Here is a 17,646-nt window from a genome sequence, read left to right as displayed (position 1 = left end):
TCACGTTGACTTACATAAGACTCATTACTATCAGTGTTACACGTTGACTTACATAAGACTCATTACTATCAGTGTTACACGTTGACTTACATAAGACTCATTACTATCAGTGTTACACGTTGACTTACATAAGACTCATTACTATCAGTGACTCATTACTACACGTTGACTTACATAAGACTCATTACTATCAGTGTTACACGTTGACTTACATAAGACTCATTACTATCAGTGTTACACGTTGACTTACATAAGACTCATTACTATCAGTGTTACACGTTGACTTACATAAGACTCATTACTATCAGTGTTACACGTTGACTTACATAAGACTCATTACTATCAGTGTTACACGTTGACTTACATAAGACTCATTACTATCAGTGTTACACGTTGACTTACATAAGACTCATTACTATCAGTGTTACACGTTGACTTACATAAGACTCATTACTATCAGTGTTACACGTTGACTTACATAAGACTCATTACTATCAGTGTTACACGTTGACTTACATAAGACTCATTACTATCAGTGTTACACGTTGACTTACATAAGACTCATTACTATCAGTGTTACACGTTGACTTACATAAGACTCATTACTATCAGTGTTACACGTTGACTTACATAAGACTCATTACTATCAGTGTTACACGTTGACTTACATAAGACTCATTACTATCAGTGTTACACGTTGACTTACATAAGACTCATTACTATCAGTGTTACACGTTGACTTACATAAGACTCATTACTATCAGTGTTACACGTTGACTTACATAAGACTCATTACTATCAGTGTTACACGTTGACTTACATAAGACTCAGTGTTACACGTTGACTTACATAAGTCATTACTATCACGTTGACTTACATAAGACTCATTACTATCAGTGTTACACGTTGACTTACATAAGACTCATTACTATCAGTGTTACACGTTGACTTACATAAGACTCATTACTATCAGTGTTACACGTTGACTTACATAAGACTCATTACTATCAGTGTTCGTTGACTTACATAAGACTCATTACTATCAGTGTTACGTTGACTTACATAAGACTCATTACTATCAGTGACGTTGACATAAGACTCATTACTATCAGTGTTACACGTTGACTTACATAAGACTCATTACTACGTTGACTTACATAAGACTCATTACTATCAGTGTTACACGTTGACTTACATAAGACTCATTACTATCAGTGTTACACGTTGACTTACATAAGACTCATTACTATCAGTGTTACACGTTGACTTACATAAGACTCATTACTATCAGTGTTACACGTTGACTTACATAAGACTCATTACTATCAGTGTTACACGTTGACTTACATAAGACTCATTACTATCAGTGTTACACGTTGACTTACATAAGATTCATTACTATCAGTGTCGTTTCACACGTTGACTTACATAAGACTCATTACTATCAGTGTTACACGTTGACTTACATAAGACTCATTACTATCAGTGTTACACGTTGACTTACATAAGACTCATTACTATCAGTGTTACACGTTGACTTACATAAGACTCATTACTATCAGTGTTATCACGTTGACTTACATAAGACTCATTACTATCAGTGTTACACGTTGACTTACATAAGACTCATTACTATCAGTGTTACACGTTGACTTACATAAGACTCATTACTATCAGTGTTACACGTTGACTTACATAAGACTCATTACTATCAGTGTTACACGTTGACTTACATAAGACTCATTACTATCAGTGTTACACGTTGACTTACATAAGACTCATTACTATCAGTGTTACACGTTGACTTACATAAGACTCATTACTATCAGTGTTACACGTTGACTTACATAAGACTCATTACTATCAGTGTTACACGTTGACTTACATAAGACTCATTACTATCAGTGTTACACGTTGACTTACATAAGACTCATTACTATCAGTGTTACACGTTGACTTACATAAGACTCATTACTATCAGTGTTACACGTTGACTTACATAAGACTCATTACTATCACGTTGTGACTCATTACTTCAGTGTTACACGTTGACTTACATAAGACTCATTACTATCAGTGTTACACGTTGACTTACATAAGACTCATTACTATCAGTGTTACACGTTGACTTACATAAGACTCATTACTATCAGTGTTACACGTTGACTTACATAAGACTCATTACTATCAGTGTTACACGTTGACTTACATAAGACTCATTACTATCAGTGTTACACGTTGACTTACATAAGACTCATTACTATCAGTGTTACACGTTGACTTACATAAGACTCATTACTATCAGTGTTACACGTTGACTTACATAAGACTCATTACTATCAGTGTTACACGTTGACTTACATAAGACTCATTACTATCAGTGTTACACGTTGACTTACATAAGACTCATTACTATCAGTGTTACACGTTGACTTACATAAGACTCATTACTATCAGTGTTACACGTTGACTTACATAAGACTCATTACTATCAGTGTTACACGTTGACTTACATAAGACTCATTACTATCAGTGTTACACGTTGACTTACATAAGACTCATTACTATCAGTGTTACACGTTGACTTACATAAGACTCATTACTATCAGTGTTACACGTTGACTTACATAAGACTCATTACTATCAGTGTTACACGTTGACTTACATAAGACTCATTACTATCAGTGTTCGTTGACTTACATAAGACTATCATTACTACTTCATAAGTGTTACACGTTGACTTACATAAGACTCATTACTATCAGTGTTACACGTTGACTTACATAAGACTCATTACTATCAGTGTTACACGTTGACTTACATAAGACTCATTACTATCAGTGTTACACGTTGACTTACATAAGACTCATTACTATCAGTGTACACGTTGACTTACATAAGACTCATTACTATCAGTGACGTTGACTTACATAAGACTCATTACTATCAGTGTTACACGTTGACTTACATAAGACTCATTACTATCAGTGTTACACGTTGACTTACATAAGACTCATTACTATCAGTGTTACACGTTGACTTACATAAGACTCATTACTATCAGTGTTACACGTTGACTTACATAAGACTCATTACTATCAGTGTTATCAGTGTTACACGTTGACTTACATAAGACTCATTACTATCAGTGTTACACGTTGACTTACATAAGACTCATTACTATCAGTGTTACACGTTGACTTACATAAGACTCATTACTATCAGTGTTACACGTTGACTTACATAAGACTCATTACTATCAGTGTTACACGTTGACTTACATAAGACTCATTACTATCAGTGTTACACGTTGACTTACATAAGACTCATTACTAGTGTTCAGTGTTACACGTTGACTTACATAAGACTCATTACTATCAGTGTTACACGTTGACTTACATAAGACTCATTACTATCAGTGTTACACGTTGACTTACATAAGACTCATTACTATCAGTGTTACACGTTGACTTACATAAGACTCATTACTATCAGTGTTACACGTTGACTTACATAAGACTCATTACTATCAGTGTTACACGTTGACTTACATAAGACTCATTACTATCAGTGTTACACGTTGACTTACATAAGACTCATTACTATCAGTGTTACACGTTGACTTACATAAGACTCATTACTATCAGTGTTACACGTTGACTTACATAAGACTCATTACTATCAGTGTTCGTTGACTTACATAAGACTCATTACTATCAGTGTTACACGTTGACTTACATAAGACTCATTACTATCAGTGTTACACGTTGACTTACATAAGACTCATTACTATCAGTGTTACACGTTGACTTACATAAGACTCATTACTATCAGTGTTACACGTTGACTTACATAAGACTCATTACTATCAGTGTTACACGTTGACTTACATAAGACTCATTACTATCAGTGTTACACGTTGACTTACATAAGACTCATTACTATCAGTGTTACACGTTGACTTACATAAGACTCATTACTATCAGTGTACACGTTGACTTTGACTCTTATCATAACGTTGACTTACATCATTACTATCAGTGTTACACGTTGACTTACATAAGACTCATTACTATCAGTGTTACACGTTGACTTACATAAGACTCATTACTATCAGTGTTACACGTTGACTTACATAAGACTCATTACTATCAGTGTTACACGTTGACTTACATAAGACTCATTACTATCAGTGTTACACGTTGACTTACATAAGACTCATTACTATCAGTGTTACACGTTGACTTACATAAGACTCATTACTATCAGTGTTACACGTTGACTTACATAAGACTCATTACTATCAGTGTTACACGTTGACTTACATAAGACTCATTACTATCAGTGTTACACGTTGACTTACATAAGACTCATTACTATCAGTGTTATCACGTTGACTTACATAAGACTCATTACTATCAGTGTTACACGTTGACTTACATAAGACTCATTACTATCAGTGTTACACGTTGACTTACATAAGACTCATTACTATCAGTGTTACACGTTGACTTACATAAGACTCATTACTATCAGTGTTACACGTTGACTTACATAAGACTCATTACTATCAGTGTTACACGTTGACTTACATAAGACTCATTACTATCAGTGTTCGTTGACTTACATAAGACTCATTACTATCAGTGTTACACGTTGACTTACATAAGACTCATTACTATCAGTGTTACACGTTGACTTACATAAGACTCATTACTATCAGTGTTACACGTTGACTTACATAAGACTCATTACTATCAGTGTTATCACGTTGACTTACATAAGACTCATTACTATCAGTGTTACACGTTGACTTACATAAGACTCATTACTATCAGTGTTACACGTTGACTTACATAAGACTCATTACTATCAGTGTTACACGACTTTAAGACTCATTACTATCAACGTTGACATAAGACTCATTACTATCAGTGTTACACGTTGACTTACATAAGACTCATTACTATCAGTGTTACACGTTGACTTACATAAGACTCATTACTATCAGTGTTACACGTTGACTTACATAAGACTCATTACTATCAGTGTTACACGTTGACTTACATAAGACTCATTACTATCAGTGTTACACGTTGACTTACATAAGACTCATTACTATCAGTGTTACACGTTGACTTACATAAGACTCATTACTATCAGTGTTACACGTTGACTTACATAAGACTCATTACTATCAGTGTTACACGTTGACTTACATAAGATTCATTACTATCAGTGTCGTTTCACACGTTGACTTACATAAGACTCATTACTATCAGTGTTACACGTTGACTTACATAAGACTCATTACTATCAGTGTTACACGTTGACTTACATAAGACTCATTACTATCAGTGTTACACGTTGACTTACATAAGACTCATTACTATCAGTGTTACACGTTGACTTACATAAGACTCATTACTATCAGTGTTACACGTTGACTTACATAAGACTCATTACATCACGTTGTAAGACTCATTACTATCACACGTTGACTTACATAAGACTCATTACTATCAGTGTTACACGTTGACTTACATAAGACTCATTACTATCAGTGTTACACGTTGACTTACATAAGACTCATTACTATCAGTGTTACACGTTGACTTACATAAGACTCATTACTATCAGTGTTACAGTGTTGACTTACATAAGACTCATTACTATCAGTGTTACACGTTGACTTACATAAGACTCATTACTATCAGTGTTACACGTTGACTTACATAAGACTCATTACTATCAGTGTTACACGTTGACTTACATAAGACTCATTACTATCAGTGTTACACGTTGACTTACATAAGACTCATTACTATCAGTGTTACACGTTGACTTACATAAGACTCATTACTATCAGTGTTACACGTTGACTTACATAAGACTCATTACTATCAGTGTTATCAGTGTTACGTTGACTTACATAAGACTCATTACTATCAGTGTTACACGTTGACTTACATAAGACTCATTACTATCAGTGTTACACGTTGACTTACATAAGACTCATTACTATCAGTGTTACACGTTGACTTACATAAGACTCATTACTATCAGTGTTACACGTTGACTTACATAAGACTCATTACTATCAGTGTTACACGTTGACTTACATAAGACTCATTACTATCAGTGTTACACGTTGACTTACATAAGACTCATTACTATCAGTGTTACACGTTGACTTACATAAGACTCATTACTATCAGTGTTACGTTGACGTTGACTTACATAAGACTCATTACTATCAGTGTTACACGTTGACTTACATAAGACTCATTACTATCAGTGTTACACGTTGACTTACATAAGACTCATTACTATCAGTGTTACACGTTGACTTACATAAGACTCATTACTATCAGTGTTACACGTTGACTTACATAAGACTCATTACTATCAGTGTTACACGTTGACTTACATAAGACTCATTACTATCAGTGTTACACGTTGACTTACATAAGACTCATTACTATCAGTGACGTTGACTTACATAAGACTCATTACTATCAGTGTTACACGTTGACTTACATAAGACTCACTCATTACTATCAGTGTTACACGTTGACTTACATAAGACTCATTACTATCAGTGTTACACGTTGACTTACATAAGACTCATTACTATCAGTGTTACACGTTGACTTACATAAGACTCATTACTATCAGTGTTACACGTTGACTTACATAAGACTCATTACTATCAGTGTTACACGTTGACTTAAGACTCATTATAAGACTCATTACTATCAGTGTTCAGTGTTACGTTGACTTACATAAGACTCATTACTATCAGTGTTACACGTTGACTTACATAAGACTCATTACTATCAGTGTTACATAAGACGTTGACTTACATAAGACTCATTACTATCAGTGTTACACGTTGACTTACATAAGACTTCATTACTATTCAGTGTTACACGTTGACTTACATAAGACTCATTACTATCAGTGTTACACGTTGACTTACATAAGACTCATTACTATCAGTGTTACACGTTGACTTACATAAGACTCATTACTATCAGTGTTACACGTTGACTTACATAAGACTCATTACTATCAGTGTTACACGTTGACTTACATAAGACTCATTACTATCAGTTGTTGACACATAAGACTCATTACTATCAGTGACACGTTTACATAAGACTCATTACTATCAGTGTTACACGTTGTTAAGACTCATTACTATCAGTGTTACGTTGATAAGACTCATTACTATCAGTGTTACACGTTGACTTACATAAGACTCATTACTATCAGTGTTACACGTTGACTTACATAAGACTCATTACTATCTCATTGACTTATCAGACTGTTATCACGTTGACTTACATAAGACTCATTACTATCAGTGTTACACGTTGACTTACATAAGACTCATTACTATCAGTGTTACACGTTGACTTACATAAGACTCATTACTATCAGTGTTACACGTTGACTTACATAAGACTCATTACTATCAGTGTTACACGTTGACTTACATAAGACTCATTACTATCAGTGTTAAGACTCACGTTGACTTACATAAGACTCATTACTATCAGTGTTACACGTTGACTTACATAAGACTCATTACTATCAGTGTTACACGTTGACTTACATAAGACTCATTACTATCAGTGTTACACGTTGACTTACATAAGACTCATTACTATCAGTGTTACACGTTGACTTACATAAGACTCATTACTATCAGTGTTACACGTTGACTTACATAAGATAATCATTACTTTCAGGTTCATATTTTACCAGTTACACCCGTGTAGAGCTTATTAAGCTACTTTCAGATTCATATTTTACTTGTTACAACCGTGTAAAGCTTATTAAGCTACTTTCAGGTTCATATTTTACTAGTTACACCCTAAACTTAATAAGCTACTTTCAGGTTCATATTTTCAGTTACACATGTAAACATAATAATTTTTAGTTACACCCGTGCAAAATAAGCTACTTTCAGGTTCAATATTTATAATTACATTCTATAATAATAGGTTCATATTTTAATAATTCCATAATAATAATTCTATAATAATAATTCTATAATAATAATTCACCCGTGTAATAATAAATAATATTTTAATAATGTGTAATTCTACTTTAATAATCATATTTTACTAGTTACACCCGTGTAAAGCTTATTAAGCTACTTTCAGGTTCATATTTTACTAGTTACACCCGTGTAAAGCTTATTGTCTTAAAAGATCCTTCAAGTTCATATTTTTACTAGTTACACCCTGCTACACATCTGTCTAAAAAACACCCTTCAGGCCTCTTATATTTTTTCTAGTTACACCCTGCTAAACTTTATTGTCTAAAAAGGTCCTTCAGGCTCATATTTTTTCTAGTTACACCTGGGTAAAGTTTATTATCTAAATAAACGTCCTTCAGACTCATATGTTTACCAGTTACACCCTGCTAAAGTTTACTGTTTAAATATGGTCCTTGAGGTTCATATTTTTACTATTTACACCCTGCTAAGGTTTACTGTCTAAAAGACCTAAAAGTTCTTGATTTTTTACTTCTGTACTTATTAACAATAAGTTGTCAACCCGACCTGATGTTAGTGTTTTGTAGTTAACTAGCCTTAACTTGGCATATTAACCAAAGTGAATAAGACGGTAAACTTATTTCTTATCTTGGTTTGAAAGAAGTAAATGTCACTTTAATAGGCTTAACGAACTGAGTGAAAAAGAAACCGAAAGTTGAACGTATTCTAATGTTAAAAGGCTACCTGAACATACAAATAATTTCAATATTTAAGAACATTGTGTACAAAGACATGAGTTTTATAAACTGAACGAATATAAATAATTTAAAAGATAAAAGTTGAAAATCGGAGTCATTTTTTTTTCTTCAAAACTTACCATTTCATCTTTCGGTTTTTGTTGGCTTCCAAAACGTTAAAACGATTTGTTTAGAAACACTAAACCTAATTTGAATTTTTTTCCTATCATAAAATGAATGTTATAAAACCTATAAAATTGAAGGATATTCTTAACATTTTAGGGCATTCAAGAAGAAACTTCATTTGTATTTTTTAGCGATAAGGCTGCGTTCTCTTTGTATTGATTTGCAGAATAAAGGAAAACCCATTAGAAGTAAGCGTGTAGTCAAGGTATATTTAGAGTGTTATATACGTTTTCAATGCCAGTTAGTGATCGCGCCATTTAGTTCGTACTACATCAACCGATTATCACATGGGCAAAAAAAAAAATCATTTATGAGATATAGAACTTCATTGTAATGTAATATGTATTCTCAGCTTCGCCATGACTCTTCTTGGAACATTTGTCAAATTGACGAAGCCTCACTGACTTTGAGAAATGTTCTATCAGAAAATATATTTATGAATGAGAAAAAACAATACTTTAGATTCGCGTGGAGGGCAAAAACCCAAAAAGTATTAAAAATTTTAAAAAATACTAAAGTTATTCCCTAGATATGTCTCATTGTACATGGCTCGTCCTGTCACAGTCCTCTGTTGAACAACAAAGTTTGATTCGCAATGTTAAAACTCTTACTACAAAATTAATAAACATAAGTCAAACAAGTGTGGGACGTGATGTCAATATATACTTTAGAATTACACCTTTTTTAGTTCTCCCGTTGGATCAGCAGCAAATTTATTGACTTACGCCTCTAATGTCCGGGGTTCAATTCGCCGTGCAATACAAAATGTATATATAGCCCATTCTATAGCCCATTGCTAAAACAAGAACATCTTTACGACTCTTCTTAGCCCAGTCTGTTTAGTCGTACACCCTAAATTTTACGATAACCACATGTTAATATGGTATGTTAAACCTAACTGCTAAGATTGAAACTCTACGTTATATTGCGAGTGTTTATGGATGATAATTATAGATTATTAACGAGAAATATTCATCACTTTATTTGTTTTGTTTCAGTGATAAGAAACAGAAATCCGTTTTCCTCAGCGCTGAGAAATAAAAATGTAACCGTTTCTTTTGGAAAAGCTTCCCAAGTGGCACAGCGGTAAGTCTGCGGACTTGCAACGCTAGAAATCGGGTTTCGATGCTTGTGGTGAACATAACACGGATAGCCCATTATGCAGTAAGCTTTGCGCGTGGCTTTAAATAAAGGAAAGACAATATTTTAGTAGTCCCTCTGATGGTTAAGCTATAAGTTTGAATGCTTATGGGTCCGGCACAGCCAGGTGGTTACGGCGCTTGACTCGTAATCTGAGGATCGCGGTTTCGAATCCCTATCACACCACACATGCTCGCCATTTCAGCCGTGAGGGCGTTATAGTGCGACAGTCAGTCCTACTATTCATTGGTAAAAGAGTAGCCCAAGAGTCGGCGCTGGGTGGTGATGAATAGCTGCCTTCAATCCAGTCTTACACAACTAAATTAGAGAAGGCTAGCGCAGATAGCCCTCGAGTAGCTTTGCGCGAAGTTCAGAAGCAAACAAAAAATGATTATGACATCATCAAGATTCGATCCTTGAAGTGAGGACAACGCAGATAGCCCTTGTGTGGCTTTGCGCTTACAACAAAGTAAGAAACGCGGAGAGCCCTCTGGTGGCTCAGCGGTAAGCTTGAGGACTTATCTTATTAAGCTACTAATGAGCAACAGATTTTTTTCTTCTGTTCAGCCTGAGGCAAGTGATGAGAAATGGATGCAAGTTTGTGCTGGTAAACGTAAATGCTTAAAGCATTTTGCTTGTCTAGTTGTTACTGCTATTAAGTTGTTATTTTGGCATACATAAGATAAACACATAGTTCGTCTGGTCATACGTTATTTTAGGAATTGCCCATCTGAAAATATAAAAACGAAACTATAACAACAATGAATGACGGATTACCATTCTACGTAAGTAATCGCAAACGTTCGAAGGGTTTAGTGCTTTTATTTACCTTTTTAAGGTTTCTAATCCTTAACCAGAACTTTTCTCTTACAATCCAGCTTGACAGTGTGAATTAAAAAAAAAAAAAACACACTTTGAAGTAAACTCCACAAAACAAGTTTTCTTTTTTCCTCAAGTTAAATAAAACTAAAATCGTAGAAGGCAGAGCAGAGAGACACGTGCTGTCCTGACAAATAAGATTCATTCTCTTCTGTAATTGTTGATGTTTCAAAGGTTCGTTACTGTTACGTTAAATGTACTGAATTAATCACGCAACAACCACAGTCGACTTTATTAGGGGCTTATGAAAGGAAACCAAAACCAATCGTGCAAACGCTTGTTGTAAATATTTAACAATTATTTATGTAATGTATCCAACAAACCCAACTTAATTTTTAATAAACCCTGAATTATTAAGTAAGTCTGTTCAGTTTCATTTAATTATAAGTGGTTAAGTACTCGCCATAAATAGCTGAAGTTTAATACCAACCAAGTTTTGAAGGAAAGTTCGACTTTGCTTTGAAGAGTACATAAGCCTTAAAACACATTCGGAATTGACCCAATATAATGTGACTTAATAGCTTAAAAGTCCATTTTTCAGTTTTCGAAACAAATTGGACGAGAGTGTCTGTAAATAGTAACATGTTATTGAGATATGTTCCTGTTAAGTTATCATGACATGCAATAATTCTACAGAAACCAAAAACCTTTGAGAAATGGCAAACAAAAAATAATAATATAATAAAGTTTGAAGTATCCATAAAGCGCATGGTTTTAAAGTGCAGTTTTATAAAACAAATAGCAAATAAATGTGTTATTAAGTGTAATAGTCCATTTTGATGCTGTAAATAGGTATATTCATAGATTAACTTCTCCTAGCTGATGAGGACACTCAACAAATGAGGATATTTGATAAGCCTATCATTTCTCTCCTGACTTCTTCACTCAGGGAAAAATCCGACAGTTATCCCTAAAGTCCTTTTTGTCTGTAGGTTACCAAATAATAGCAGAAAATAGCAGTTTAGACTCACTGCTCATAAACCATAATTGTCACTCACTTTCCATGTGCGATACCCATTATGAGAGCATGTCCAAAGTAATTTGGTATAAAATATACCGAGGAAATAAATGTGGTCTTTTTGTTTGGTTTTCATAAAAACGTTACACCAATCAAATGACCAAACTTTAGAACATTTTTCCATATCCTTACAGCAAGTAATTTATTGAGGAACAATGCAATATAATTTTATACGGTTTGTTTGTTTTTTATTTAGAGAATACGTCAAAAATAATCAGTCAAAAGTAAAAACTGCTTAGGTAACAATAGAATATTCCATTGTACTCGATTACGTGGCATTAATATACACTTTCGTACTCAGTAAGTTGGCGAAGATGGTTTAAAAATAACAGAGCTTGTCCTGATAAACAGTAACTTAGCTGGTGCGGCCTAAAATCTGTATAGTACAACATGTATTCAGTACTTTGCATGGAGATACTTAATAAGTACTATAATATACACTCGTAAACAGTAATGAAGATGTTTAAGAGAGAATGCAGTTTGTTTCCGTACTTTAGATAGTCTAAAGTGAGAAAGCATAAAGATTTATACCTTCAGCACAGTAACTCTACTGATTATACTTAAATATTTAAATCTACCGTCGAACTTCGCATGTTGTTTATGTTGAGTAAAAAACACCCGGTTGTATTCACAATAATATTTTTTTCTTCGCTTTTATTCTAAATTTGTTCGACCTGATTCAGAACGCTATACTATTGCATGTCCTTTGTTATGAACTATTACAAATAGTTTGAGATGCATTTAATTGTATAACAGTATTTGTCTGATATTTGTATTTGTCTCGTTTGTAATGTATGTGATTATGAGGCCTCCACTGGGGGATTCTTAAATTTAAAAAAAATATATCGAACAGTAATTAGTCTGAAGTTAACGTAAAGACCGGAACTTTAAATTTGTTCCACTTAGTAATTCCTGTCATATCTGACAGATAACTGGGTATAAATTCTGACTAAGAAATCAACACAGGGGATCACACACAAAAGTTGCAATGGTTATTTTTTTTTAATCTAAAACTCTAGCGCTTTACGAATAGTTTGGTACCCCTAGTCTGTTTTTGTTCAAGAGCATAAAGAACTATTCGAAAACCCTCGAGTTTTGGGTCTTTTTTAAAGCCCAAGTAACTGGGTGTGTGTGTGTGTATATATATATATATATATACTCTTCAAAAAAAGAAACGCAAAAGGCAAAATTTGAGACACATAGTTAACAAGTTTATTCCGGGTAGTTCTGTATGACATGTGTGAAACTTTGCACATTCACTGCTGAACATCTAAAGTCTGCAAAGGCGAAGTCCACGCTCACTAGTTGAAGTTTAACGTCACTCAACCTTAATAACGAGTATGCCCCCCGTGAGCATCAATAACTGCTTGGCATCTCCTGCCCATAGAAGCGATGAAATGACGAATCACATCCTGTGGAATGGCTGTCCACTCAGCCTGCAAAGCTGCTGCAAGCTGAGGTAGAGACTGCGGTTGAGGTTGTCGCCGTCGCAGACGTCAGCCAACTCCTCCCAAAGATGTTCGATGGGGTTTAAATCTGGTGATCTGGAGGGCCAGGGAAGAACGTTGATGTTGTGGTGTCTCAAGAAGACAGTGGTGAGTCGGGCTGTGTGAGGACGGGCGTTGTCATGTTGAAAAACGTCGTTGACGTTCACCATGATGGGTTGCACATGAGGCCCAAGAATCTCGTCGACGGTTGCGTACGGTCTGATCGGAAATCCTACGCAGCCCTGATATGGTTGAGGCAGTAGACGTCGCAGTGGTGGTCCTATCCCGAAGGTGACGTAACCGGATGTAGCGATCTTGTGCGGGCGTGGTCACACGAGGTGTGCCAGATCGTGGACGGTCACAAGTTGATCCATGTTGTTGGTGACGATTCCATAGCCTTGTGATGGTGCTTGGGTGGACATTCACAGCTCTGGCAACATCTGATCGAGATTCGCCTGCTTCCAAGCGACCAATGGCGTTGTTGCGTTGTGCTTCAATCAGTCTTGGCGTAACTGTATTGCGTGTCGGTGGCTTAACACTAAGCTATGGAAACCGAGAACCCGTCACTTTTATAGGGATTTTGCACATGTTGCACTTGCAGAACATGCAGATCTCTCAAACAAATTTATTGGACACGAATGCGTGTTGGCAAAAAATCCGATGTTTTCCTCCGCTTTCAAAGTGCACAACTTTTATTGTCATTTTGGTCTGACAATCAGTGCCTTAACACGTGTAACATCACATACTCTGAGCTTGTAACGTTATTACATATATTTCTCTTTAAAATAACAAAAATATAAATTTTGCGTTTCTTTTTTTGAAAAGTATATATATATACACACTGCTGGCCAAAAGCTTAAAGCCAATTAACATAAAGAAAAAAATATGCATTTTGCGTTGTTAGACTCAACCACTTATTTGAGTAGAGCTTCGAAAGATGAAAATAAGAAAAAGGAAAATAAAAATGAAAAACATTTTTAGCATTTAATAGGGAAATGTGAACACTGTGAAATTAGCCTAAATACTAGCTGGTCAAAACTTTAAGACTATGCTGAAACGAAACGTCAATCAGTAAACACGTAACGAAATTTAGTCATTTATGTTCAAGCATTAGAGTTGTGAACATCTCCCGCTGACATCTCCTGTGTCACATTAGGTAAAAACATGGCAAATGTTAAAAAGTGGACAGAGGTTGAACGTAGCAGAATTGTCGAGCTGCAAAAGCAAGGTCTCTCTCAACGTGCCATCACTGGTGAGATTGGGCTTAGTACCACTGCTGTTGGAAATTTCTTAGAAGACCCTGAGGGTTACGGAATGAGAATTTCAAGTGGTCGGCCCAAGAAAATTTCGCCAGCGTTAAACAGGAGGATTCGACGGGTTATCAGGCAAGACACCAGACGATCGTCGAACCAGATTAAGGCCCTTACGGACGCAGAATGCAGCTCAAGAACAATAAGACGGCATTTACAAGAGAAAGGCTTTAAAAATATTTAAACGTCTTCAAAGGCCACGCCTCCTTTCACACCATGAAACAGCTCGGTTAAATTTCGCTGAAAAGCACCAAACATGGGACGTAGAAAAGTGGAAGATGAGAAAACATTCAACCTGGATGGTCCAGGTGGCTTCAAACGTTACTGGCACGATAAGGATATCCCACCGGAGACATTTTCTACACGACACAGTGAGGAGGTTCCATCATGATCTGGGGTCCTTTCTTCTTCCATGGAACAATGGAGTTTCAGGCTATACAGGGGCGTCAAACAGCAGCTGGCTACATTGTCATGTTGGAGAGAGCATCCTTATTGACTGAAGGCCCTCGCTTGTGTGGAAATGACTGGATCTTTCAGCAGGACAATGCTGCAATCCATAATGCCCGCAGGACAAAGGACTTTTTCATGGCGAATAACGTGATTCTTTTGGACTATCCAGCGTGTTCGCCCGAACTTAACCCTATTGGAAATGTTTGGGGTTGGATGGCAAGGGAAGTTTATAGAAATGGACGTCAATTTCAAACAGTGCATGATATTCGTGAAGTAATCTTCACCACTTGGAATAACATTTCAGCCAGCCTTCTGCAAACGTTAATATCGACCGAAGCGAATTTTTGAAGTTATTCGCAAAGACGGCCGTGCAACTCACTACTGAGACTTCTTGTTGGACATTTCCTACCCTGTTTAGGACTTCTTTTTGGCATGGTCTTAAACTTTTGACCAGCTAGTATTTAGACTAATTTCATAGTGTTCATATTTTCCCTATTAAATGCTAAAATTTGTTTTAATTTTTATTTTCCCTTTTCTTATTTTCATTTTTCTAAGCTCTACTCAAATAAGTGGTTGAGTCTAACAACGCAAAATGCATATTTTTTCTTTATGTTCATTGGCCTTAAGATTTTGGCCAGCAGTGTATATATGCCCAAGCCTTCAATGCTTCAATGGCTCGTCATGGCCAAGTGGAAAAAGCACTCGGCTCGTAATCTGAGGGTCGTGGGGTCGAATCCCTGTCGCACCAAACACGTTCGCCCTTTTAGCCGTGGGGGCGTTATAACGTCACGGTTAATCAGGGACGGCTAACGCAAATAGTCCTTGTGTAGCTTTGCGCGAAATTCGAAACAATCAATAGTTCAGTATATTTCCTCTCTCTCTCAGAATTGCTCGCTAGTGGCACAGCGGCATGTCTGCCCACTTACAACGCCAAAATTCAAGGTTTCGATACCCGTGGTGGGCACAGCACAGATAGCCCATTGTGTAGCTTTGTACTTAATTGCAAAAAAGCAATCTTTCAGAATCTTAGTTGTATGTTTAATTCGTGTTTACGTTATTTTAAAACGAAGTTGCCGTATTTATCTCTAAGTAATGCTTTTCTCTCTTTCCATCAGCTTTCCAGTGTTCAATGGAGGAACGCTGTCCTTGTGTTGACATAACCATCAACTGTACGTATGTTGGATTAACTAAATTTCCGAAGAAAATTGAACACCAAATTTCACGATTGTGAGTAACGTTTTTTTCTGAGCTTCATTTGAGAACTTAGTTTAAAGCCCTGCTTTAGTTTACTCAGAAACTTCATAATGTTAGTTTGGCATTTTCAATAGATTTAATACAAGAAAATGTGGGTCATCGAAGCTGGAGTAACGTAAAGACATTAATTAGGGTTAAAATATCATTATTCGCTTAGTCATTGTAGCTAATTCAGTTAAATTCGAAATTTATTTATTGTTTTGTTTAAATTTATGACTAATGTTTATTTTACATGTAATGTGATACACATTGTAGGTGTTTTCAGCTTGGGCTGGGCATACTTGTGAAGCCGAGGGTTCATGGTTCGCTTAATACTTTGAAACCGTGAGTGACCTATAAAAATAAGGGTCAGATCATATTGTTCAATTAGAGTAACTTAAGAGCTGCTGTTACCTTTGCCCCTCCCCTAAGTTATTCGACAGTAAATCTGATGGATTACAACGCTAAAAACCGGGTTTCGATACCCACTATGCAGCTTTACGCTTGACAGCAAATAAACCAAAACATTCGAGGATGACTTTATTTTCACCTGGCGGCATAACTCGGTATTAATATGTAACGGTAAAAACACTTTGAAAACAATATATTCCTGAGATTACGAAATATGCTCGTTATTGTGACACGACAGTTTTTAAGTCTTACTTTTCTTAAACAAAACCAAAACAGTCTTTAATAAAGAGGCATAGGAATTAGTTTCCTTAAATAAAACTGACAAAATAATGTATTTCAAATGCAAATTGATTATCCTATATATCTGATTTTGTTAACTAAGTATAGAAGTTTATTGAAATAATATTTCTGCAATATCTGTTATTTTCATCTTGTCCTATCAACGTATTCGTTTCAATGTTCTTCATTTTATATATAATACGTTGTTACACGAGATTAAATCACTTCGTACCTACAGTTATTTTACTTTGTCCTGCAGCTTGTTTCGTGGCAATAATCTCAGTGGAAATCTTCAGAAAGGAACTCTGATGGGCATGGAAAAAGCTAGAATGATGTAAGTCAGAGACTATTGGCTCATAAGAACGTCTGGGATTTTAAAACACCACAAATTGATCTTCTATATATATACAGTAGATATAGAAAATACGGTTAACAAAGAAACAAACCAATTATATTATATATATACATCACTAGAAATGTATGAGACTCGAAATCCATTGAGCAAGAA

General features: G+C 35.4%; 1 protein-coding gene across 2 annotated transcripts in view; it reads left to right on the top strand.

Moving 5' to 3' along the window:
- The window catches only part of LOC143234367 (G-protein coupled receptor GRL101-like), a 190,721-nt gene that overhangs the window by 124,439 nt on the left and 48,636 nt on the right, over positions 1-17,646 (top strand). For both annotated transcript variants that reach the window (XM_076471674.1, XM_076471675.1), the window contains 2 exons: positions 16,331-16,442; positions 17,398-17,472. In XM_076471674.1, coding sequence (XP_076327789.1) covers positions 16,331-16,442; positions 17,398-17,472 — 187 coding nt within the window. The remainder of the gene's footprint in view (positions 1-16,330; positions 16,443-17,397; positions 17,473-17,646) is intronic.

Source organism: Tachypleus tridentatus, chromosome 12 (assembly GCF_004210375.1).
Source record: "Tachypleus tridentatus isolate NWPU-2018 chromosome 12, ASM421037v1, whole genome shotgun sequence".
In the NCBI taxonomy this organism is placed as follows: domain Eukaryota; kingdom Metazoa; phylum Arthropoda; class Merostomata; order Xiphosura; family Limulidae; genus Tachypleus; species Tachypleus tridentatus.
The sequence above is the reverse complement of the archived record's forward strand: the minus strand, read 5'-3'. Positions and strand labels throughout refer to the sequence as shown.